At 40.7% G+C, this 25,122-nt stretch overlaps 4 protein-coding genes across 8 annotated transcripts; 1 reads left to right on the top strand and 3 right to left on the bottom strand.

Annotated features, from left to right (window-relative positions):
* Window positions 1–151: 151 nt before the first annotated feature.
* dnajc4 (DnaJ (Hsp40) homolog, subfamily C, member 4) lies at window positions 152–7,390 on the bottom strand. Of its 2 annotated transcripts, none has more exons than XM_020045815.2 (8): window positions 6,951–7,390; window positions 6,299–6,397; window positions 5,954–6,076; window positions 5,637–5,727; window positions 2,477–2,637; window positions 2,215–2,379; window positions 1,535–1,621; window positions 152–1,363 (listed from the first exon to the last, which is right to left on the bottom strand). In XM_020045815.2, exons 3-8 carry the CDS (start codon window positions 6,031–6,033, stop codon window positions 1,264–1,266), a joined length of 684 nt encoding a protein of 227 aa, XP_019901374.1. In that variant the 5' UTR covers window positions 6,034–6,076; window positions 6,299–6,397; window positions 6,951–7,390; the 3' UTR covers window positions 152–1,263. The 2 variants fall into 2 exon arrangements, with proteins under 2 accessions (XP_019901374.1, XP_010896672.1); XM_010898370.4 differs by having other exon boundaries at window positions 2,215–2,382; window positions 6,951–7,378.
* A 206-nt stretch (window positions 7,391–7,596) lies between these two features.
* nudt22 (nudix (nucleoside diphosphate linked moiety X)-type motif 22) lies at window positions 7,597–13,512 on the top strand. 4 transcript variants are annotated; one of them, XM_010898368.4, is made up of 7 exons: window positions 7,597–8,052; window positions 8,505–8,601; window positions 8,713–9,415; window positions 9,611–9,733; window positions 10,004–10,101; window positions 10,223–10,316; window positions 11,637–13,512. In XM_010898368.4, exons 2-7 carry the CDS (start codon window positions 8,516–8,518, stop codon window positions 11,787–11,789), a joined length of 1,257 nt encoding a protein of 418 aa, XP_010896670.2. In that variant the 5' UTR covers window positions 7,597–8,052; window positions 8,505–8,515; the 3' UTR covers window positions 11,790–13,512. The 4 variants fall into 4 exon arrangements, with proteins under 4 accessions (XP_010896670.2, XP_019901377.2, XP_019901375.2 ...); XM_020045818.2 differs by lacking the exon at window positions 11,637–13,512 and adding an exon at window positions 10,455–10,629 and having other exon boundaries at window positions 7,598–8,052; XM_020045816.2 differs by lacking the exon at window positions 11,637–13,512 and adding an exon at window positions 10,440–10,629 and having other exon boundaries at window positions 7,598–8,052.
* si:ch211-107m4.1 (heterogeneous nuclear ribonucleoprotein U-like protein 1) lies at window positions 11,359–18,283 on the bottom strand. Its single transcript, XM_010898369.3, has 12 exons — window positions 17,225–18,283; window positions 17,002–17,110; window positions 16,840–16,919; window positions 16,488–16,733; window positions 15,942–16,054; window positions 15,483–15,749; window positions 15,244–15,366; window positions 15,015–15,116; window positions 14,587–14,755; window positions 14,107–14,400; window positions 13,053–13,126; window positions 11,359–11,536 (listed from the first exon to the last, which is right to left on the bottom strand). Exons 1-12 carry the CDS (start codon window positions 18,123–18,125, stop codon window positions 11,384–11,386), a joined length of 2,631 nt encoding a protein of 876 aa, XP_010896671.2. The 5' UTR covers window positions 18,126–18,283; the 3' UTR covers window positions 11,359–11,383.
* A 512-nt stretch (window positions 18,284–18,795) lies between these two features.
* On the bottom strand, window positions 18,796–24,648 carry zgc:153018 (uncharacterized protein LOC767701 homolog). The gene is made up of 4 exons (XM_010898364.3): window positions 24,125–24,648; window positions 21,896–22,033; window positions 21,638–21,716; window positions 18,796–20,172 (listed from the first exon to the last, which is right to left on the bottom strand). Exons 1-4 carry the CDS (start codon window positions 24,445–24,447, stop codon window positions 19,954–19,956), a joined length of 759 nt encoding a protein of 252 aa, XP_010896666.1. The 5' UTR covers window positions 24,448–24,648; the 3' UTR covers window positions 18,796–19,953.
* Window positions 24,649–25,122: the final 474 nt, after the last annotated feature.

Here is a 25,122-nt window from a genome sequence, read left to right as displayed (position 1 = left end):
ACACACCAGAAATGAAATGCTCCCCACCAGTGGATTTAGTTAAATAATTTATTTGGAAAGAAACAAAATGTGGAATCACTTGAGGATAAAGCACTTACAAAACCTCTCTGTCAGAAGCATGTGAACTCTTGTCTTACATTTACTTTGTCTTTACATCGACAGGAGTCTGTCAGTGTGGTGTGTTTGGGTTATGAGGGGGCATTGGTACACCTCATGGGGGATGTCGGTATGCGGGAACCTGTTATCTCCTGTGGTTTTAGCTAAGGGCTTGGGAGCATGGACCCCATGTTGTTGTGCACCCCTCACTCCCAGACCTGACAGGACATGTGGGAGCGCAACTGGGTGAGAGACCAACTCAACAAGACCAAGGGAAAAGTGATCATTTACTAATCCATCACTGCAATAACTTTGGAAAGAGTTAAGGCTGTCACTAATTTGCTCTAAAACACAATCTATGTGACTAATAAAATAATAAAAACGGCATAATAAAACATTTTTTTTTGGCTGTCAAAATGTGTACATCTTGTTTTCTCTCTCCAATTTGACTAGAAAACTCAGAAGTCCTGTAAAATAAATACAATTAAGAAATTCTAATTATTACAGATTTTTTCCATATCCCTTCAGTAGGAAAGGATACTTCATACTCAGGAACATGGAACATCTCCAGCACTCTTTTTGAGACTCAAAGACACTGACTGAATCCCATTGGTTTAATAGCAGCAGTGCACAGCACCCCCTTTCGGTTATTGAGTGATTTCATCTTAGATTGAATTCTACAGTACATGACCCAGTGAAGCTTCCCGGTATCTCCAGTTGACAACCACCTACAGTCATATGAACCATTTTGAGAGTGGGAACAAGTCGGCAACTGGCAGCAGCAGTCATGGTTTCTCAATCAGAGGAATAGACATGTTAATGCCCATATCCTACTTTGATGATTTGTGTGATAACCAGGCCAAAATAAACAATTTATTTTTGTTCTCTAGAATTCTAGAACAACTGTTAGGTTGCTCAAATACATGTTCACCATAGTGATCCTTACATTTCACACAACATATGTCTCTGTTTAGTTCAGTATCTGAGGTCCATGCAAACATAAGCTGTTCACATTATCAACACTGGACAACAAAGCTCATTTTTAAAAGCTACTCTAGCACATTCAACTGTTCACTCCCTTTCCTGAGCAACTCTGTTACTTTTTAAGAGGCATTTGGCCAACTCAATTCTACTAATTTTAAGGAGTACTCTTATGCTACATAATTCCTACTTGTCTGCTCCACTGTTGCGGGGGACTTTGTATTTCTCAAGGAACTCAGCGTGTTTCTGCCTGAGAATCTCTGTCTGCTTCTTAAAGCCATTAGTTCTGTTAATCAAAATGAAGAAATATCCAATTAGGGAAAGCCACAATATTTCCATACAATTTGCTATTATTACAACTAGTCAATAACTAGAACAGTGCAACAACACAAACATTTGCTGTAAAAAAAAAAGTTAAAAGTGTGATGATATGATGATAACATTTTATTTTACACACCTTGCTCTCTCTTTGGACTCGTTATAGATTTGTGTGATGATCCTATCCTTTTTATCCATGAAGTTGTTATGGACAGACTCCAACTTTCTGAATGAGCAAAAGAGAGTCCATCAGACAATTGTGACATACACAAAGCAAAGTGACATTGTTGGCATTTCGATTATTATTCAAGGTATGTTATTCTGTACTAGCACAAATGTAAGTCGTATATCAGGAAAGGTTGAATCTCTAAACAGAAAAAGTGCGGCCAAGCCAATGTGTAAAAACACAGATTACTAGATGTATGATAGCATAACTTGGATGGGAGCCAAAGACACCGGTGTCCACCGACAGACAGATATCAGACTCCACACACCTTCTAGGCCAGACAATAAATGAGTAACAACATGGTAATTGCAGTAAGACAAACGTGACATATTGATTCGCCCAAACATTTGGCAGAAATTCAGACGCGCGTTTGGTTTAGTTATGAGAAACTTGTGTTGGCTTGAAAGTGACACTCATTTTGCTATGAGAGATGTAGGGTAAGTATTGTGTAAATGGGACACATACATAAAGCCTAAATGTCCCACTTATTGACTCAGTAAATGGTATTAGTTTCACAACAGTCACCCTATACATACAAACAGTAACAATGTCATATCAATGATCAATTAATCAATTATCTTTTTCATGGTTACCTGAAGAATACAATATGAGCACCAACACTCAGTCCCATGATAAGAATACAGTAGCTAACTATTCTAAAGTTCCTCGTCTTCTTCCTCTCCCACTCCTCAGCACTGGACTCTTGAGCTGGAGATTGCCTGAATTGCTCCCAGTAGCGAACACTCTCCTGAGCCTGACTGCTGAGAGAGGAGAGTATGATGAGACACAATGAGACAGGGACATAGAACAGACTTGAACCGTGGGAAAATCTGGTGTGTGCGGTTGTTCAGATACCTGGGGCTGTACGCAGTGGTGGGTCTGGAGGTGTAAGGGCGCTGGAGCCGCAGGTCATACTCTTTCCTGGACACCTCCTTACTCAGCACCCTGTAGGCCTCGCTCAGCTCCACAAACTGTCCATGAAGCCCCGGGTTGGACAGGTCACTGTCAGGGTGCATCTAACACAGATATAAAAGAGGGCCATCAGGAAACAATGCAGACCTGGATGCTTGGTGGAGCTACTCCGGTTTCAGTAGTGCCCAGTGGATGTGTGTAGAGCAGTCAGGATCAGTGTAACAATAACAAGAACCATTGTACATATTAGAACGTTTACATTAAAATGTAATGGAAAGAAAACATGTTCATGTAAAAATAACTTCATAAAATCACAAATGGTTAAATCATTTCCCCCCCAATACATTAACTGGAGGGTTATTTTATTAACAAGCGTCCACTTTTATTGGATTAATAATATAATCACTTCCACCACTTATGCAATAACATAATAAAATAGTTGCTTTGATGTGCTACTCTGCTTCATATGATGGATTTACCAACACCCACTGCCAAACCCCCCCCCCAAATAAACTCATTCACATCTTTAAGAAACACAGACCTACACAGATTTGTAAAGGTATTATAAATGCCAGTCTATGATTACAAGTTTGGGTGTGTTGGTGTGTTAATTTCTGTATAATGTGGAGAAACACACAGTTACTATACACTCATTCATACCAAGACATGTGTGATTCACCACACTATACAGAAATGAACACACCAACACACCCAAACTTGTAATCATAGACTGGCATTTATAATACCTTTACAAATCCATTCATGAAATCAGAGGATGTCATGCTGAAAATAAAAGTCCCAATAAAAGACAACAGATTTTCCATCTGATTACCCCCATTCAGCTAAGCAGCGTTTAAAGGCAATATAATTGATATGCTTAATTGTACATGATAATGGGGAAAGACTGAGGAAATAGCTGTGAGCTGGATTTAAACCAGTGCTTCAGCAACACACCAGAAGGAGCAGCACCAAACGCTGAACCACCCCAAGATCATTATAGATAATTCTAAGATAGTTCTATTAAATATTTATGCACTCTGTATGCATCAATATGAAGTCCAATCCAAATGTTTCCCTTGTGGTAAGTTAATCAAATGAGAAAAACTGTTACATTTCAAAGCACAGTGCAAGGTCAGGATATGAGGTACCAACAGGGTCTGGACCATGTTAACGTTTAGAAGTAGGAAGACTTTTAGATGTTAAACTTTAGATGCTTAAACTCATTAAAATACAAACAAATAAAAAATGTTTTTGTGATTGAATTGTGGTTGTGAAATAAAGAGTTTTAAAAGTAGTGATAATATTTTGGACTTGGTTTGTTTTAAAAAGTATGAGGTTATCAAGAGATCACATCATTTCCAGGGATACACAACATCCTGACATTTCTGTAAAAATATTTCTTAAAAAGATACAATACTTCCTTTCACAGAGTGATGATGACTATAAACAAAGATTCAACCTACCCCACTCTCCCACACCTTGCCAAGTCATAGAAACAATGCTAGGTTTCTAACCTAGATCTCCTGCAGGCCACAAGAATGTGTTACCCTGCTATGCTGAAGAATAAGCATTAGGTAAGGAAGCTTACACAAGTGTTCAAGTCTCAGGCAACCGCTGGGTTGCAGGCACTGGATTACATTGTTTTCTATAAAAAGGCGGAATTTAGTGTTAGATGCTGGGTTATTAATGCAGGTGTGTGGTTTAGTAGAGGCGTGGCTTTCAATGTATAAATTCCGCAAGATCCCATGTATATTCCAATATTGGGACAATTACCTTATTACAGCTAAAAAGAGTAAACCCAGTATGAAAGTGGGAAAAAACCCAAATGATGATGAGATTAACCCAAACAACAAGTCTGGATATTAATGCACAACAGTGATTTGAAAATGACTATATCATTCTACGGACATCACCTTACTGAATGAAGTATTTATCATCTTTCACTGTATTTGTTTTAAATACTGCTAGGTAAGGCTCCAAATGGAGCATTATTTCGGACAGTTGATTTTGGACTTGAAGTTGCACTTCGTAGCAAGCTACTTTCTATTACAAAAGAGAAGATTACCAGCTAGTAGCCTATATCACAAAATACAATGTTTTTTCAAGTAGCTAGCTAGCTAGAGTTTTACTGAAGCAATAACTGCCTTGTTCTGCCCTGTGAGCACTGTATAAAGACCAGGCACGTATCCTTACTTGCCTTGGTGGCCATGAGTTAGACACTTACTGCATCTAAACTGTCACTAAGGCAATGCTGACCATTTGCTCTATCATGTCTAGTCTGTGTAATTGACTAGACAACAAAAATACATCTCCATAAAACACACTGGTCAAAAAGCAAACACTTATAGATGTTTCCATTACACAGTAGAAAGGTGAATAGATCCTGCAGGAGTAAAATAACTATCAATTTAATGAAATGTTAATCAAATTAAAGTAAAATGCGGCTAGTACTGGGAGTAAAGATAGGGTTGTAGATACAATTGGAAATTCCAAAATTGAAGGAAGGAGAACAATAATTATGAAAAAGTTAAAAATATTTGCCGTGGAACACATGAACATTGCATTTATGCAAATTTAAGAAAGAATTGGCAGAACGACTACTCTAGGCCGTCCGCAAGCTCCAGAATCCTCATAAAGACCGGCGAAGGTAAAAGCGTATTACATTTTGTGGAGTCGTTAGAATATTAACTGTTTAATAATGTTTATAAACAGCCAGTCATTAGGGTTTATTATATCAAAAATTTAAATGTTATTACACTTGGAAAATGTATTCCACAAACTGTTGTTATTACATAAACCGTTGTTAAAAACACATAAAAACAGCGTAGCAAGAACTACTCTTATACAAGCATAACATTAAATCAAAAATATATACTGGTAAACATCCCTGTAACCATAGAAACAAGTGGTAATAAATTATATAGTTATTATACAGGAAATGGAAACAGAGAGAATGTTAGTTTGAAAGGGCGCACTCAAGTGGTTGGACAAAGGTATAGCAATTCCTTACGAAACACATTTGTGATGCAGGAAATAAATGTGGCTTTCATACATTTACTTACTATTTACAGCTTCAAGATGCTAGGTCAGGAGATTTTCATACCTTTTTAGATTTGTCAAAAAAGGCATTCTTTATTTGCTCAAGCGAGGCATCAGGTTTTACACCAAGAAGATCATAGTAGTTTATGGCTGCTCTGTAATGAGAAAAAAAATTTATTGCACAGAATAACAGCACACAGCCTTGTGAGCACAAATAGTTTCTGTAATGTGAACTGAACAATTCCTCAACAGACCACAGACATCAGAAAACTACTGTAAGTACAGTGTAATTACAGCAGTGACAGTGTTAAACAAGAAACCAAATAGACAGAAACACACACTGTAAGGTAAATCCTTTAAAGACATAGTAAAATGGTGTACTTGTGTACAGAGCTCAGTGAGAGGAAGCGGAGTCCACTCTTGCAGGACCGACAAAGTTGCAGCTGGGCTCCAAACTGCATCGTGGCAACTGGTTGCGTCAGCACTTTGTAAAAAACAAAGGACCTGTGGAGGAGAAAATAAATGTAGATAGAAACCTTAGTAAGGGCAAGTACAGAACAAATCTGTTTATTCATTAATAGTGCCTACTGCATCATATTTATCACCAAAACTACAGCAGGGTGAACTGTGTTTTTCCTTCAGTAGCCCACTGATTACATATATACTGAATATAACATACATTTTCATAAAGAAACGCAAGATAGGTGTGATATAAGCCTATAACACCTTTGGAAGCCTTTGTCCGGATTTACAGCCCATTGGTAGGGCAGGCGCACAGAAGAGATTCCAGTCTTCTCCACTCACTGGATAAAGCATGTGATGTCACTGGAAGTAAAACAATGTCAAACATTTGGTAGGAGGCTTTTGGACATAGTAATGTAGGCCCTACTGAATCTTTCCGCTGAGGTTGACGTTAAACGAATAAAGTTATACAGTAAAACCCATAAGTTACATCTTGAAAGCTGTAACTTATCCCTTTACTGTCCTTTAATTATCCCTTTACTGTCCTTTGGCTTCTAATAAAAAAAGCTACAATGTTAGCTAACATGCTAGCTACTTTTTGACAACTGTAGGTTGTTCAAATAAACGCCAGATAATTTAAATGGCTTGTTGTTGGACGTAGCTAACTGTATAGTAGCTAAGGCTATACACTAATAGATTAAGCAGGCTAATGTTAGCTAGCTACCAAACTTGCCCACACAGACTGCTGACCTGTCGGCCAATGATATAATAATGTTGCAAAAAACAAAATACTAGTACTAGCTAGCATTTAAACAAATGCAAAAACAATAGTAAAGCAGCATAGCAAAAATGGTAGAGATTAATAAGAAAGCAAGGGTAAAGCAGCATAGACAGAACGAAGAAATATCGCACTTACTTATTTTCATAACAAATGTAACTACTGGAAAAATGGGGGTTATTGCATAAGTATAGTACAGAACTGCAGCTGGGGAGGACATTCGTGAAGCTAGCCACGACTAGACCCAATAGAATTTTCAAAATAAAAGTCACTAATTTAATATGATAAAAACTATTCCCGAGACCACGTTGCCCAAACCGTAACCCCAGTACTGTGATACCAAACGTTAGCCAAACCTTAACCTAATCTATTTCGTTTGATAGCCGTAACCCAAAAATTAACCCCAGTGCTGTGGTACCTAGCCATAACAAAACCTTAACCAAACCTTTTTCGTTTTATAATCTTAACCCAAATCAATCCTATCTTGTAATGTTTTATGTTATTTGTTACATTTTACCTAACATTAACCCTAGTGGTGTGATGCCTAACGTTAACTGTAACTTCCATGCACTTTGAGATTATTCGTCTATAATGACTGTAGGCTCCATGTGCAGTGTGCTATCGTCAACTTTTAGGCAAAAAGGCAGGAGGTGAAACATTGCGTCTGGCATCGTCGATAGCAACCAATGGCGTTTAATATTAACGGTATGAACATTACGTGGCGTCACGTAGCTACAATCACGCCTTAATCCGGTGCGAAACGGATGGTCTTCTGATTTTATGACGGACTTGAAAATGTAACTTCCTGGGCGACATTCCAATTATCTTTCTTTCACCCGAAGTGTACGGTTGTAAAGTCCCATTCATGATTCTAAATACAATTGATTGATCGGTTGTGAGGAATTTAGAAAGACTACCTTCAGCAATGCTTGCTCTAATCCACTGCTTTTGAATGCGTGAAGGGAAGTTTTTGTTTATTTACTATTCATATCTGCCCAGGCAGCAGTTGCTAGTGCACGCTCCAGGAGAAGGCAAGATAATAGGAATGCAGCCCTAAGTATACTTGTGCAGCCGCGACTCCGACTGATAAAACACCCAAACAGCTGTGACTTTCAATTTTGATGATTACCAAACGTTCAAGGAACTGGTTCAGTTAGCTTCTAGTTAAGTCATCTTGTGAACATGTTTGGTGTTCAGGCTTGACTCGATTATACTAGAGCAGTGGAGGGAACAGTGTATGGTAAGGAGAATCAATCTACATAAGTACCGGTCCACGACCATTGATAAAGTCTGTATGCTAATAGCTGGTCCAACGAAGTTTGAAAATTAATTTACAAATGTTAGCTAGGTACCGCTAGCATCGAACGCTAACTAAGCTGATTGCTTCGTTACACGTTAGTCCTATTGACAGCTATTCAGTTTACAGCTGCTCCATGTAGTTTTTCCTGATTACATATTTTATTTAGCACTGAAATGAATTACAATACGCTTCTAGTGTAACCCCTATAAACACATCTACATTCTGGTTTAGTTACATGGTCAAGCGTACTCCCGATCAAATTCATAATTATGATAATTGTAGTGTGCAACGTTTGAGTTTGAATGTTCACACAATTTTACTCACAGATTGTACACTTTTACATGTTCAAAACTGAGAGCAGATTTTATGACTGATTCTCCGCATCTGAGTAGGACTAGGCAATATGGATTCTGAAGTCTCCGTGCTGTTGCAGTGCACGGCGTGGGGTGGTCTCCTGGAACCACAGGTGCAGGTGGAGCTTTCCGCAAGGTAACTTTGTAATTCATTACTTTGTAATTTATTATTTCAATCGTTAGAATATTTTTAACAGCTCACTCAGCAAGTTATTAAACATGATGGACCCCCCCCCCCCCCCTCAAGGTTTAACCGTCGGACAGAGCCAGCACTGGAGCGACACATAGAGGAGGTGTGGATTGAGAGGGTGAACAGGGAGCCTTGGCTTTTCAATGGGGCCAAATTCAGGCTGCACTCATACAGCATAACTTCAACTTCGCTGACCTGCATGGACGGAGCAGGAGACAAACGTGACAGTCCAAGTTGTATTCATGAGGAAGAGGAGGGCTTACAAAAGACAGCAGGGAGTGCTGACCATGGAAGATCAAATGTGCTCACACATCAAATAAATGAAATTAACAAAGTTGTACACGAACAGCATAATGATACAGATTTGATTAGCTATAAGCAGAGAGCAGGGTACCTCAGACCCGCACATACCCCCAGCCTAGGTATAGGTCCACCTTCAGGCAGAAGTAAAACAGAGACCCAACCATGCCTACAGGGAGATGTGAGTGAAGGTGAGGCTCCCACTCCCATTCTGACCCTAAGGCTGGGCCTAACCTGCTATAGGGATTTCCTGGGTACCAACTGGTCTCAGAGATCAGAGGAGCTACGCCAGCGCGGAGAGGCAGAGTTTGGGGATCCTCTAGCCCTATTGGCCCAGCCTCTGGGGGTAGGTGGAGTCCTTTGTACTTCTGACAGAAAGGTGGTGTTGATCAGGAGGAGCCAGAAGGTGGCAGAGGCAAGGGGGCTGTTGGACATCCCTGGGGGACACCCAGAACCCAAGGTCAGACCGATCAATCAGCACTGTGTAAAACATTGTACCAAACACAACCCTTGCAAATGAGTATGTTTGGGCTTGGTGCTTACTTTGTACCAATGATTTATGTACAGTACATTGTTGTTTTGAACCTGTGTTTACCACTTTTGCTATTGTGTTTGGAATACATGATCTGGAATCCTTTTTGCCCCTTGGCCCCAGGCGGTGTGTGAAGGACTGGCTGGTGTGACCGAGGACAAGATCAGAGTGGAGATGCTGCAGCAGAGGCAGGAGGCTGTGGTCAGGGAGCTGTTCTCTTCTGTCAGTGCAGAGATCAGAGATGAGGTAAGGAAAGAACGTTGTTGTCCGTGTTTGCAGGCCGTGTTAACTAGAGTGGAAGGGGGAAGACGCTGGGCTTCGCCATCCATTTGCCTACCGTCACATCATTCTCCTCTAACATGACTCCTATCTGCCTCTCCCCATCAACCGTTTGTCTCCTCCTGCTTTCTCTTTGTTGCCATTGATCTCTTTTTTTTTGTTCTCTACATTTTCCATTGAATCATTCATACATCTTTCCCTTTGTCCTGTTCCTCCTTCTGCTCCCTGCATCTGCAGGTGAATGTTCCCTTAAGGTCTTTGGGGGAGCCGATGCTCATGGGCATTGCTCTAAATCACACCAGTGCAGGCAGACCCAGTGCAGAGTTCTACATCAGGTAAAAACAAACATCAGTACCTACATGTTGTCCACCACTGAAAATGTTATTACACAGGGTGAATGTCTGGATATGTATGAGTTTACTTATCAAATAAAGGCCATTCTGATTTTTATTCTAGTTGTTCACTGACATCAGCAGAAGTTCAAGAGCTCTACTGGAAGGGGGGTGTTGAGGCCCATGAATCTACAGACATTGTGTTCCTAAGAGAAAAGGTAAGGAGCCCCCAATGCCAAAAACCAATGCAGGACAGTTTGGGCATATTTTTGCATGATAGGAATGAGCGCAATACAGTTTGGTAACTGTAGCAGTGTGGTGTTAAACAGTATCTTTGACAGTTTTGTGATTTGCAGGAGGTTCTGCAGCTGGACCAGCACTCCCCCTTGTGGTCAGAGTTGTGTCCTTCAGCCAAGGGTGCAGTGTTGCTCTATCAACTAATGCTGTCTAACCAACAGGACAGAAGTAATCAATCGCAGATCTCACTGGGTGAAATGTCTAGATGAAATTAATACAATAAACATTTGTATTAGAGAAAAGCAGCAATTTAATGCAGTTCTTTAACTACAGGTGTAGAAAGTGTATGGACCCTGCTCTGAAATGTCTGAATGAATATAAAGGTTCCCTGATGTAAGGTTCTAGCAGAATAACCACAGCTGCAACCAACAAAGGACAAGGATTGCAGGAAACCAGAATGACAACTCTGTATGAACACAGAAAACTGGATTCTTTAGAAATAGTGCAATTGCTTAGTATAAAAAAATACCAACCCAGTATAGATGAGTGACTTCATTAAAAATCACAATAGTAAAAATATAGGAACTGAAGAGGCCAAAGAACAAACCAAAAAACCTAACTAGATTTGACTGTGCTTGTCCTTCATCTGTCCTGTATCTATAACAATATACTTTCAATTTAATATTGAATATAGTTATTCTTCACAAAATTGGTTCTCAAACTTCTCTTCAGGAACATGCAGATTCTTAATAATTGGCATCAATAAATGTACCTGAATTACCTTAGGGGGTTAATGACTAGTTGACAAGCAGAACACTAACAGTTGAAATACATAAAATGTCTGGGGGTCCCAGAGAGGAGGTTGGAGAACCACTGATGAATAACAAAAACCACAGTAGTGCACAAGGTATGATTACATTTCCAAGTGGAAAGTGCTCAATACACTGCATTTCCTAACATTCCAAAACAATTATGTAAAATCATGTATACAATTAAGAACATTTAAATAAAATAAACACCCAATTAATTTTTGTTCATCAGATGTTTACTAGTAACCCTGGTAACTTCCGTATGCATAGTTACTGTTGCCATAGTACCCCTGGTCTTGGTAACCTAGATTCTTGTTGCTGTAGTACCCCTGGTCTTGGTAACCATGATTCTTGTTGCTGTAGTACCCCTGGTCTTGGTAACCTTGATTCCACTGAACAGAAGGAAAGATGTTATATGGTGAGGCAAGAGTAGACTGTCCTCTCAGTGCTCTGTACACAGGTACATTACCTAACTCTTTATCCTCTTTCTAGCATCACTGTTGGACACAATATCCTCACAGAGAAGTCCTTGCTCACCACCCAGGGTGCTCAACGTCCAATTTCCCACTCCGCAAAAATGGGCTCCATGCTCACAGGAAAAAAAACTGCAGCCCCGCTAACCGTTTTGTTTATAAAACAACTTAAGCACCCCATCTACTTGTGATTATCTAGGCAAAAATTTGGTTTCGAAATTGGCTACATAAGGAAAGAGCTATTAACAAATATAAAGAATGGTGATAAAAGACTATCCTCAGCAAAAACCTGTCCAGAGCTCAAGGCTGAACAGAGATTTAGTGCAACTGGAGCAGATGAGAGAGCCTTCAAACATTTTGGAAAGCAGCTCAAGCCAAATGTGCATCCCCCACAATTCACTCACTCTGGGATGTACCACTACCTGTCTGTTGTGCGCTTCTTAACTGTAGATTTTTTTGGTCTGTAGTTAGGCTGTCTGTGCTACATGGGTGGAACACAGACAACACAGCAACTCGTGTGGTGTAACCACAGAACGGTAAAGCCTGGATCGGTCAGCACTGTGAACCCCAATTCAAAAGAAAAAATTCTGCCTACTGTGGTATTTAGGAATAAATCAAGAGAGGAGCCACACTGAGGAGTGGCCAGTCCACTGTCTGTGTCAGCTAAAGATTGAGTACATTACCTTTTGGGACATGTTTAGTAAACAAGTTTAGTAAACAAGTACTAAAAATGGCTTCTTTATTGTACATAATTTTAATGTCCAAATACTTTTCCTACCCTAAAATGGGGGTCTATGTACAGACTGCTGTAATTGCTAAATGGTTTGTCTGATATGGATTAAAATACCTCCAAATTAAACCTGACCGTCTGCACTTTAACTGCTGAAATGCAGAGCAAAAAAGCAAACAAATGTAGCACAACATTTGCAGTGCACCATACATGAGAAACAACGTTAAGCCATGACTCCAAATCTGAGTCACAGCTGCAGTTGTCACATGCAGTTTGGCTAAACAGATGACAGTTTATAACAGGATTATATTAGCTTGCACTCTCCACTTGTGATTAGCCTAAAACAATCAGTCCCACCACAAAACTAGCAGGCTCAGACTAGACCTTAAAAACGGCTGAGATATGCACATGTAGGCATCTGATCATTATGTTTTATAATCTACCAGGCACACGAATGTAATCTGTGGCTTCGTCAAATAGGCCATATGTAACATTGCCAGACTAGTTTTGGTGAGGGACCATTACAGGAGCAGATGGGAGTCGTTTAGAAAGCCAATGGGTGCAGTAAGAAAAGCTGAGGGTCGGGGCAGGATAAAGTGGATAAGACTTCATTTATTTCCCCTTATTGTGTAAAGTGTTTGGGTGACAATGCTTTTTTTTATTAATCAAATCCATTATGAGTTAATTGGTCAGAAGATGACTTACATATCTGGGCAGGCCCCAGTACTGCTGATGACTACCTGGGTACGGCTGCTGGTTGAACCATGTACCTCCCCAACCTGCAGACAAACAAACCAAAAGCTGGCGTTATTGCTGTAAATATAGGAAACCCAAGACTTTAATTAACCTGACAAAACATAATATGTAATTGCACAGCGATGTAATGCATTTCTTTACAATTGTCTACGTGGAGCACTGAGTAAGACATTTAATGATAATAATGATGTCCGAAACTGCATACAGTGGTTCTAAAATGCACATGGTCTGCAATCCAGAGAAGTAAAATAACTGATATGAGGAAAAAAAGCAGTGACCTTTTTAAGAAGTGTTTTTATTGCCAAGTCAGTTTCACAACAAACTAGGAATTTTTCCTGGTCCGTTAGTGCAGCAATTTTGTACAAAAGAAATAAAAACAATAAGAATAGTGGACTGAGCATTAATAAATTACTACAAAAATATACAAAAAATATGTAAGGTGCAGGCATTGTCCAGTTGGAGGTTGTGTGTATATGTGGGGGAGGTGCTGTAGATTTGTCCAGTTTTTACTTCTGTACAAAGATTTATATATTTTTAATAAATGACAAACTTTGACTGTTGCTGTCACTAGATTCCTGATCCTGACACTTGAAGTGACAACTAATGTTTTTAATTAACATGCTACTTCTCTATCTGAGAAAGCTACTAAGCCTGACAGACTACAGTACTGAATGATAGGAGCCCAATTCAACCTTGAATTCCCTATTTCTGTGCACTCTACCATTCCACCCTTCAAAATGCAAACGCATTGACCTAGCAAGTTTACTTGAACGGCCAAGTCAGTAGCAACTACCTCAACGTCACAATTGAAAATGTCCCTTCAGCATTCAGGAGGCTGAAAATACTTAGATTACAATAATGAACAGGGTTTAAAGTATCCATCAACACCAAAATCTCTATAGACAAACCTTTTTTTGACAATGAGTGGCCACGACATCTGACAAGTTATTCTGGGCCACCAAACGCAGTGTATTTAACTATTTCCACAATCGCTCACCCTTACCTCTTAATTCACTAGCAGGAGTGTACCACCCATCTGGCCGGCCTCGAAAGTGGGGGTTGTATTCTCGCGCAGCCATCCTTCCAAATCTTGTCTTATTAGAGTAAGAAGCCTGAGGTTTGATGTTATTCCGTTTAACACAGGGTTTCTTCCGCTTAGGGGCAGCGGGGACAGGGGGGAGCAGACTTTTGGCTTCTTTTTTGTACTCCTCCAAGACAGCCTGTGCCTCCTCTCTGGCAAGTTCCACAAACAGGACCTTCTCCAGTAAGTCCCCCTGCTCTGGCAGAGTGCAGCTCACTGGGTGAGGCCAGGGTAAAGAAGGGTCAGGGAGGGGTCAGGAGACAGAGGACTTCACAGCATTAGAACCAACCATATCAACAGTGAGGTAACTCTTCCATAGTGTGCAAATTATCCCCAAACGACTCAAACACACTCAAATGAATAATGCTACAGACATTTTTTTTCTTTTTAAATTGCTCTTACCTTTGACCTTGTGTAGGTCGGTCTCAGGGATCTCCTCCCCCTCCACCTCCCGTTGCTTCTGCAGACGTCTTTTCCAGTCCTCTGTAGAGGGAAACACCACCACCGCCATGCGCCTGAACCCAGAGAACCACAGCAGTCTCTGGCGCTGAGCTGAGGGGTGGACGTTGGGCTAGAAAAGATTAGAACAACACCATTTGTATCCAAAGGTCTTTATGGAAAACTATCATTCTTCTTTTCGTTGACAAGGGGATGCAGCCAACTAAATGGGGTGGTGAGAGAGAAGTGTTCCAACACCTATCAAAATGCATATAGTTTATACCTGGCCCGAATCCGTGACTGCCTCTTTCAGGAAGCTAGCCTACAATAATGCCCTTCTTTCACCCAGCTTCCAATCAGACCCGGTCCCCTCTGTTTACTCAGCTAGCTACCTGGTCCAGGATGTAGTTGCGTGGCGTGTCAGCGGCCACCTTGATCAGCTCCCTGAGACAGCATGAGGCCTGCTTCAGCCTGCACTCCCTGCGACCCTGACCCTGAGGGACAACCAAGAACAAGAGTCATAGCATTAATGTCATGTTATAATAGTAAAACAACAGGCGATTAGAACAATGGCGGCGTTACAGTGATGTTATAGTGGGTAGTTGTGTCTGGTGGTCTGACCTTCATACAGGGCAGGAGGCCTGCAGTACCCAGCAGTCTGTATCTCTTCTCTGGGTTTTGATTCATGTGAGCCATGGCCCAGTGGGTTTTACCCGACCCTGGCAGACCCACCATCATCAGCACCTGAAGATGAGAGAGGAGGAGTGAGAGAAACAGGAGGTGAAGAGAGGTGAGACTGTATGAAGTATGCATGTCAGAGGACGGAGGTCAGGGTCCATTGCAATGATCTGCTCTTTCACCTCACACTGCTGTTTAGAGGTTGGTGGGTTTGCGTTGCGGATCCAGTGATCCGCGGGCAGTGAGGGGAGTGGGCTGTACCCTGCAGGGCCCAGGTACCAGGGCGGAGAGATGGGGTTCAGGTTGAGGGTGACCGAGGTGTTTTTGCAGAGGACATGGGGGTACAGCACACAACCCGAGAGAGCAGCTGGACTCAGGTGGAATGCCACCCCCATGGGACGGCCGTTTTTATGAAAAGACAGGTCAACTCCTTCCTCCTTGGAAAAAGACTACAGATAGACATCCATGGAAAGACAAAAAAACACACACACAATGCAAAGCTGAGTTGAGCAGTTCAATGGTCATTTTAAAGTTTGTACAGTTTTTTTTTTATTCTGACTCATTACTAAAATGCAACATGTACTGTACCTTAATCAAAAGAGTGAAGAAACAGATGGGGAGAAAACACCGATTTCACTTACAGCATAACAGCCAATTACATCTCCCTCTGAGAGGGGCTCTCCAAACTCCTCCTCCTTCCCAGCCGTCACCTTTTTGCCCCGAGCATCATAACCGTAAGACAAGTCCACATCACCTGAAAGACAATAGAAAATCATACAGAAACACAATGTTTTACTAATAACATTTTATACAAAAGACAAGTGCTAATGTTAAACCCTACGATAAACGGCCCATATATAATTAAGCAATAAGGCACAAGGGGGTGTGGTATATGGCCAAGATACCACGGCCAAGACCTGTTCTTAGGCACAGCGCATCACAGAGTGTCTGGACCCAGCTCTTAACTGTGGAAAATTGCCAATATATCACAAACCCTGAGATGCCTTATTGTTTATTTATATAGTTATAAAATTGATGTCATAACCGTTATATACGGACTCCTATACCACAGATACCACCAAATCCGAATTCAGGATTCGAACCACCTAGTTTATAATAACCATAATATAACGATATATCACCCAATAATGATGATAATCCAAACAAATTAAACATTCAGTGTTTACCGAGCATCATGCTGGAGTTCCAATGGTCCGCTGACCAACCCACCCTCAGGCCATAGGGCTCAGAGTCCTCAGCGTCCAGAGCTGGAGACACCAACTTCTTGTCGAACCGAGCCTCGAAGCCCACCCTCCCCTTGTGAGCTCCGTGGGTCAACCTGCACCCAGACCACAGGAGAGGGCAGTGTTCCCAGAACCGAGGCTGGCCTGTACAGCCGTCCTGGCCCACCTCAAAGTGGAGGTCACCGCCGTCTGTGGAGATCAGAGAGGGTGACCACCTGGCCATTATCCAGCATTTGCAGTGACATCACACAGGTCAACCACAGCGTATAGAGACGGAAAGGGAACTCAAACTCACAGGAGTCTAGTGTGACCCGTCCTTCATCCTGGTCAGCAACAACCCAGTCCTTGTCAGCTCGAGGGGGTGGGGATTTGGCTCTACGTGAAGAGAAATAGCATTTGGGTTCCTCAAACAGAAAACCATAGAGGCCCTGAATCAGGGAGGAAATGTATGTTGTACCTGTTGTACTGGATCTCCTCCTTGAATTCATAGTAGGCCCTGCCTTTGGCCGGCACACCTTCTGCTGGCCTCTCACGCTTGTTTGCTGCTCCAGCTTGTTTCTCGTTGCCTGGGGGTAATTACTGACCAATTACTCTCAAAGTCTAGATAAATGTACCAGATTGGTTATACATGTGTTATATATGCTTATTGCAAAGGGCATATGTTAGTGTCTCATATATACCTGTGTTCTGGCTAGTCTGGTCACTGGTTTGAGACAATTTAGGGCTCTTCCTTCCTAGGGCCATTATGGTTTGATTGTACTCCTCTACTTTGTTATCCCCAGCTGGGTCTGCATGATCTTTGAGCTGACCAACAACCAACATACTAGTGTGTTGATTGGATATGTCCATCAGTGATACATGTGATGTACTAAACGTGTTGTTAATGGAGATGCTGGTCAAGTTTGCTGTGGTCTGTTGGTTGATTGTGGTCTGTTTCTCCTCACTTTTCTGTATGAAAGAAGGCAGTTTCACTTGCTCCTTACTCTGTTGTTCTTGGGCATTCTCTTGTGTGACATGCTCTTGCTTATCATTTTCCCCTCTCGAACTTTCTTGCACATTTTGATTGGACGACGTCGGCTCCGTCAACACTTTGTCGGTTGTGGTTTCCATACACATACCCATTGTAAATGTGCTAATTACATGTGCATCTTTCAGTTGACTTGTTGACATGTTATCAAATTTGGCTGCAGATATTGCACGGACCTCAGTGTACGAACTTTCGGGAGGACAATGAGGTACAGCTGACATTACCGTCTTTGAACTTGTGCCCAAAACATCTCCCTTTTCCCCCGTTAGATTATCCTCCTTAGTCAGTAAAGGAACGTCTGTCTTCATCGTTGAAACTGTGGATTCTCCAGATCTGGACGACTCTTCGTTTTGTGGCATGTGGTTTTCTCCAATACCCGGCACTCCCGTGTCTTGAGCGTGGTTGCTTGACTGTGGAGCTGGCAATTCAGTTTCAATAGCGGACATAAAACGCATAACAAGTTCGGCCTTTAGCCCTTTGCTTTCCAGCCCCCTTTCTTTGAGCATGGCTCGTAGTTCGGCCACTTTCAACTTTTTGACATCTGATAGCTTCATTTTCCACTGAATTTGCTTTAGTAATACAAAGTTACAAAAATACTTAACTTCATTTGTTTTCAAATGACTGCTCTGCAAGATTTTTAAAAGCAACAAGGACCGAGTGCTCAGAAAGAGTCACTTCCTTTACATTCAATATGTGTCTCTACTCTCTGATTGGGCGATTGAAAAAAGAAACGCCTAGATATTCGAGGTCGAAGCTTCTATTTGCGAACACATGGGACCGCCCATAGACACGTTTTAATCCGCTGGACGTGGTTGACCAATCACACTTGAGCTCCGTTCAACAAATAAACGCAGATCAAGCATCAGCCAGAAATTCTTTAACAATTACAATGTTTATCAGCAAATAATTTCGAACGAACTAACGTAATTTAAACTTTCTTCTTAATATAAGGCGAACATCAGAATAGCCACCGTAAAATCGTCTCTTGTCTTCCAGAAAACTCGCAAGCGTACTAGATTGTTCCAGACATAGGTATACAGAAGTGTCAGAAGCCAATCACGGGGCAGAAATATCTAGGGATCCACGCCCAACTCGGTTCATGTTTCATTGCTCCATACCAAAGCTGTTGGATCCCGATGTTTTAGGAGAAATAGGAATATGAGGTGCCTGTAGTTGATTTATTTTTTCAAAGGAAACTCACATTTTAAAGGGTTGGAGACAAAATTGAAATAAATGATTATTTCATAGGAATCTGTTTTTATTGATTTACATAAGCAGTGTGATGAATAAACATGAACATAAATAACAATTTAATCAACATTGACCATAATATTTAAAAACACATTATTCAAATTCTATCCACTCTTCTGGTTTCTTGTTCCACTATCTGTGTGTCACTACAACTACTGAGTTCAAGGTTTAAAGGTGAAACCATTACTGAACACAGTTGTTTCAACAATTATTGGCTATTCCTCCCTCAGGATTTTAGCTCAGACCAGTTCACACATACAGTATATTTGATGTAATACTATCATCAAACCTCTTTTTGTGAGAAATCTGGATGCCACAAATGCCTTAGAAGCAGCTGCATCTACACAAACAGCATCATACGAAAACCTTCCCTTGAGGATAAGAGTGATTATGTAACACACAATAGAACATGTATCTGTTCTGCTCACACAGTGAGCCTCATTGAGTGTCTCTCTTTCACATACCACATGGTTCTTGCTTCTCAATGAAAGCACCTCAGAACTAAAAAAATGAATAACTTTTGTCGATTGCTATTACAACTGCAAATGCTACATTAGCTAAATGTGAAAACTGCTGAATTTATAGCAACAGACATTAGCAAATTTAGGAAATGCTTTTATCAAACAGTCACTCTTAGTAAAATATATGTACTCTAGGCTTACATGTTTTGGCATGGCTCATTCTGCCAGTCAGCTACCTTGTTATAAAGTTGGTCAACTATGCATTAACTATGCATTGAAATATAGCTTATAACATACTGATTGGTATCACATTAAACCATAAATATATGACTAATACAGACTTGTACAATTGATTCCTAAATACCATAACATTGTTTAATTTCTATTTTGGATCGGAATAATAATCAATAATTGGCCTGTCAGTGGGAGGTTGGAGGTTGAACCAAGAGAGGTTCACATATGAGGTGAGCTAAGTGGTGGGTGGTGGTGACGAGGTTAAGCATTTGAAAAGTGATTAGCGGTAAGGACAAAAGAAACACTGGGTGTTGATGTGGAAGCTGCATGAGTTCCATTGGGGTTAAGGCTGGGGTCAGATTAGAGATTGTAATGGCTCTGGTTGGTGGTGGATGTGGCAGTTAAGAGTAGTTAAGGGGTTTCATTGATGATACAGTTATATAAAGATGACACAGGGAGCTGTCGATTGGGCTAGTAGGGGTGAAGGTGAGCCCCGGTCTGAGGATGAGGAGCTGGAGGTAGAGTGGCCCAGGAGATGCTCCTTCTCCCTGGGCAGGCAGGGACCGCTGATGTGCTGGCTGTGGGAGTGGTAGAGACGCATGAAGGACAAGATGGAGTGGGTCAACCACAATGCTGTCACACTCCACAGAGCAACCTGGACAGAAAGAGTCAAAGGGAGGGAGGTGAGAGAGGTAAAGAGAGAAGATGGGGAGTTGAACGAGACACTGAAACAGACTGACTGACTCATGTGCAATGCAGAAGATTTCTATTTTGAGATGGGAAAGTCCACTGGCATGAGATGGGCCAGCTTTGGTGGACTAGCAAACAAGCACGTTTATTTATATAGCACAAGCAATTGAATGTGCTTTACAAAGAAAAATATATGAAAGTACAATAACATAAAAACAAATACTCAAATGAAAACATCTAGCCACTGAAATTCAACACTACTGTTGTTTGCTCCTTGGGGTTTAAGGCCGGGTGTCTCTGTAAAGCACTTTGTGACGACTGCTGTTGTAAAAAGCGCTTTATAAATACATTTGATTGATTGATTGAAAACAAATGAATACATCATAATAATAAAAAATACAATAAGAAAACATATAAAGATTAAAAATGGGTTAACATAGGAGACAATAAGGCCAAACATTGTGGTTAAGTTTAAGTGCTCAGTCATAGGCACGTGAGAAGAGAAGTGTTTTTAACCTGGATTTAAAAATGGATACATTTGGGGCACGTCTAAGATCTTCTGGTAGTTTATTACAGTTTTGTACAGCATAAGTGCTAAACGCAGCTAATCCATGTTTAGTTTGGACTTTGGGCTCTACTAGCTGACCTGTGTTCATGGATCTAAGAACCCTGCATGGTTTATATTCTGTGCAAACATATCAGAAATGTATTCTGGTCCTAAACTATTCACAAATTTATAAACTAAAAGCACCACTTTGAAATCTATTCTGTAACTGAATGGAAGCCAATGCAAAGATATAAGAACTGGAGTGATGTGCTCTGTTCTCTTGGTCCTGGTTAACATTCTAGCAGTAGCATTCTGAATGAGCTGCAGTTGTTTTACAGTCTTTTTCGGGAGTCCAGTTCAGAGGCCATTACAGTAGTCAACCCTACTAGAGATAAAAGAATGGATGAGCTTCTCTTGGTCTTTGATTCAGGCTATATTTTTTTGATGAAAGAATGCTGTTTTGGTGACCACTTTGATATGACTGTTAAATGTGAGGTCTGAGTCTATCAAATCACCAAGATTACGCACTTGATCCCTGGTTTTAAGGGCCCAAGAATCGAGCTCTTTACTAATACTTGTTCTTTTATTTTTGTTGCCAAACACAATAATCTCAGTTTTATCTTGGTTTGATTGTAGACAATTTTGGTTCATCCAGGTATTTATGTGCTCTATACAGTGACACAGAGAGTCTATTCAGCTGTTGTCATATGGTTCGAGAGCCATATATATTTAAGTATCATCGGCATAGCTGTGGTAGTTAATGTTGTTGTTTTGTAGAATTTGGCCCAGAGGTAGCATAGAGATTGAACAGAAGCGGTCCGAGAACTGATCCCTGTGGAACTCCGCATGTCATAGCCACCCTATCAGATTCATGATTACATACCTCAGCCAGGGTGAGCTCAGTGTAGAAGGACGACGTCTCTACATCAAGGTACATGGGAATAGATTGGGATTCTGCACAGCTGAACACAAACACAGGAAACTGTCAGTACTTAATAATACTAAATTCAAACTCCTGCAGCTTGATCCTCATGTTCCAAATAATGTGGCCCGCTTGGTTAAACTGACCAAATGACCTGAGAAAGTACGAGAAGGTACTCCCTTTTCAAAGGCCTCTATAAACGGTGGAACTGCAGCTCACCTGTAGGGTCTGGTGTTGTCATCTGTGACGGTGTGGCACCAGGAGATCAGCCCCAGGGAGAGGGTGGCACTGGCCCCTCCAGACAGAAACAACACACACAGGCTCAGGATCAGGGTCAGGAAGGCAGAGAATAACGTGCTAGAAAAAGGAAAACAGTAACACTGGTGATGGTGAACGAGTGAAAACAACATGTAAATGTACAACAAAACTGTTATAAATATATAATATCAGTGGTAACATTTTGTAATTATGACCCATTGCACAGTTGACTAAGTTATTATAGACAGGATTATTATTTTGGAGATATTTATGTTATTTCTATTTATGTTGATTTCTGTATTTGAGTATACTAATTGTTTTATAATTGTGTGTCTACTTGCTGAAGGCCAAGTGCATTCAAAAATACAATTTCCCTGTTTTTTTTTAATTATATTTCTTCAGCATGAGATCAAAAAAGCACTCTGAAAAGTTTGGCATACTTGATTTCAGGTATTATCTATCCAATTCTGCCTCTAGCTGCTAAAGTGGTTGAAGTAGTGTACAAACACCTTAGCAGCTAGCTAGGTCGCATTGACCAAGACCTTGGAAAGTTTGTTTCCTTAAATTTGTTTCAGAACAACTCATTCTGCTAGCTGGTAAGTTAGTTAAAGGTATTTTACAGACATTGAAACATGACTAGAAGGACAACAACTAGAATGAGTCTGTTTACCAAGGCTATGACATCACTTTTTATTTCTCTAATTGCATTGGTAATTGGTTTATTAAAGCAACTCTGGTGTTTGCTGTATTTTGCCAATACACCGTGGGTAAGTGCTGTGGCCAGGCACTCTGTGATGTGTTGTTAGGGCTGGGCAATATGGCAAAAACATTTATCACAATATTGTTTCTCATATCATTCAATATCGATAATTATCACGATATACTCAGCAAATTTGAATTTTCAGTAGTTATTGGCTTGAATTAAGTAATCTAGCATTTACCAAAAACATTTACTTGCCCAAAGGTGGTTAACCTCTGAGTTTATTTTAGAGCAATTGACAGAATATTAAACATGACCAATTCAACAAGGCCATTATAAAACAAGTGTGCTGTGTGGTTTGAATCACAGCCATTGCTAGTTTCTAACATTAGATATTATATTGTTTCTAACACTGTTGATATTATTCCACTAACTCATCCTGCTTATTGCACTAGAGGTTTCAGGCAAGAAAGAGTAGTCTGTCCACTGCCTCTGGTTTTAAGGCCAACCTGTGGCAGGTAACAGTGTTGCCAGCTGTGCTAAAGATTCGCTCAGAATGCGAACTGATCGCAGGAATGCAAAGATTTCGCTTTGCCAGGTGGCTTACTCTGGGGAAGTTCCTTTCACTGATCTTCCACCATTCCAGGGCATTCATCTCACTGTCTGACTCTGGAGCTAGCAGGTAGCTGTCCAGTTCCCCTTGGAAGGCTGTTCTATAAGATGAAATGTGGTGGTGGACGGTTTTTTGAAAAATATTGATTTTTCGCCGAGCCCTATGTGTCGTACCTAAGAACAGCACTTAGTTGTGGTATATTGGCTATATCCCACACCCCCTCGAGCCTGATTTAATGAAGTGAAGTGCACCAAAACAGGTGCCAATGATTACAAACTCATACAAACTCATTCAAGTACGTAATACCACAGTCAGAAAGGTCTACATAATAATTATTATGGAGAAAATTCCAGACCACTGGCAATCTGCATAGGAAAGTATGTCCCACCAAATTCAGCCCAACAGCTGATCGAAAGATGCTCATGGACGTCTCTAAGAAAGACAGGGTAACATCTCGGGATCTACACTTAACACAATCATGTGACTGTAATTATATACCCGAGACTCGTTTCTACCTTTGAAATGCTGATACTGATTGATTATGTGGTCGTTAGGAAACACATTATAAGATATTTACATTCACAGCCCTGATTGTCTGATATAATGGTCAACAGCCCAGCCTTTTAAGATTAAGTGCCATTTGTGTTCAAAAATCAGATCAGATTTGTGACGTCAAAGAAAAAGACTGAGTTCCACCCCATCTGAACAGGCTGAAATTCTAGGATTGTTTATCAAAGGAAATATAATTTACAATATTTTCACAATTTCAGAGAGCGATTTTGAACTCAACGTGAGTAAATATAATCAAGAAAACCGGGAAATTAAATGTGACTGCACTGGGCTGTTAACTATTTAAGACCATGAAACATGTACTCACTCGTCATGCCGTCCGTGTAGATAAAATATGCTTCGCCAGCCCTGCGCAGCACCGTACAACACCGTAAAAACACCGACGAAAGTAGCGAATTGGCAAGCAGCCGGTGGACCCCATTGCTGTACCACCAAGTGTGAAATCTCACCTGGTTCTCCAGTAACGTCGGTTACATTTTCTGTCCTCCAAGAACCCGTTGTGAAAAGTGCACAACGCCCCTTGAAAGCTGAGCCGTTGAGAGCCAGTGGGACAACCACCATCAACCCAGCCACTACTGAAAGGGTGTGGGCTGCGCAGTGAGCCACCAGCAGTCGCCGATCAAGCTCCATATCATAAGTCTAAAGATCGACAAAAAATAATATTAACAGGATATCTTCAGGCAGCCCTGTCCTGTTTATATGGTATTATGTTTAATCATACAAGCTACCCCTGTGACCTAATTCCAAAAGAAAACAGCAGATATTTAAAGAGCAACATGCATGCTGTCATTCCAATGTTATACAACACTCCCCTTCTATACATTTGCCAACAGTGACGCACTTGCATACGACACATGATGTCCTACTGGCCTAGATAAGTTATCTTTGTGGGCAAAACTATTGGGACCCGTGCATTTTCTACAAAAAACTCAGTCAAAGTCTTTGGTTCCACAATTCTTTATTTCACTGTTAATATTACAGAACCTTTGTTTTTGATTAAAGATGACATTTGTAAAATGTTCAACACACAAGTGCAGGAAAATGCTTATTATAATGTAAAGGCTGGTCTATTATATAAATATTTGATTCAAAATGGTGTACAAAGTTTGTTATTCTTATGCTCAGAGTAAACATTTTCACAATGATTTTCTGTTGTTTACTTTCGTCTGGGGTACAGTTCTAGTGGAAACTCAATATATGCATCGCTTTGAAGCGATGGAGGAATACATAGGCTGATATGGACCTGAACATCGATCTCTTGGTCGTATTTAACTTTCAGATAAGCTTTCTAAAACTAGCAAACTA

Source organism: Esox lucius, chromosome 4 (assembly GCF_011004845.1).
Source record: "Esox lucius isolate fEsoLuc1 chromosome 4, fEsoLuc1.pri, whole genome shotgun sequence".
In the NCBI taxonomy this organism is placed as follows: Eukaryota; Metazoa; Chordata; class Actinopteri; order Esociformes; family Esocidae; genus Esox; species Esox lucius.
Note: the sequence above shows the minus strand (reverse complement) of the source record. Positions and strands in the feature narration are given on the sequence as shown.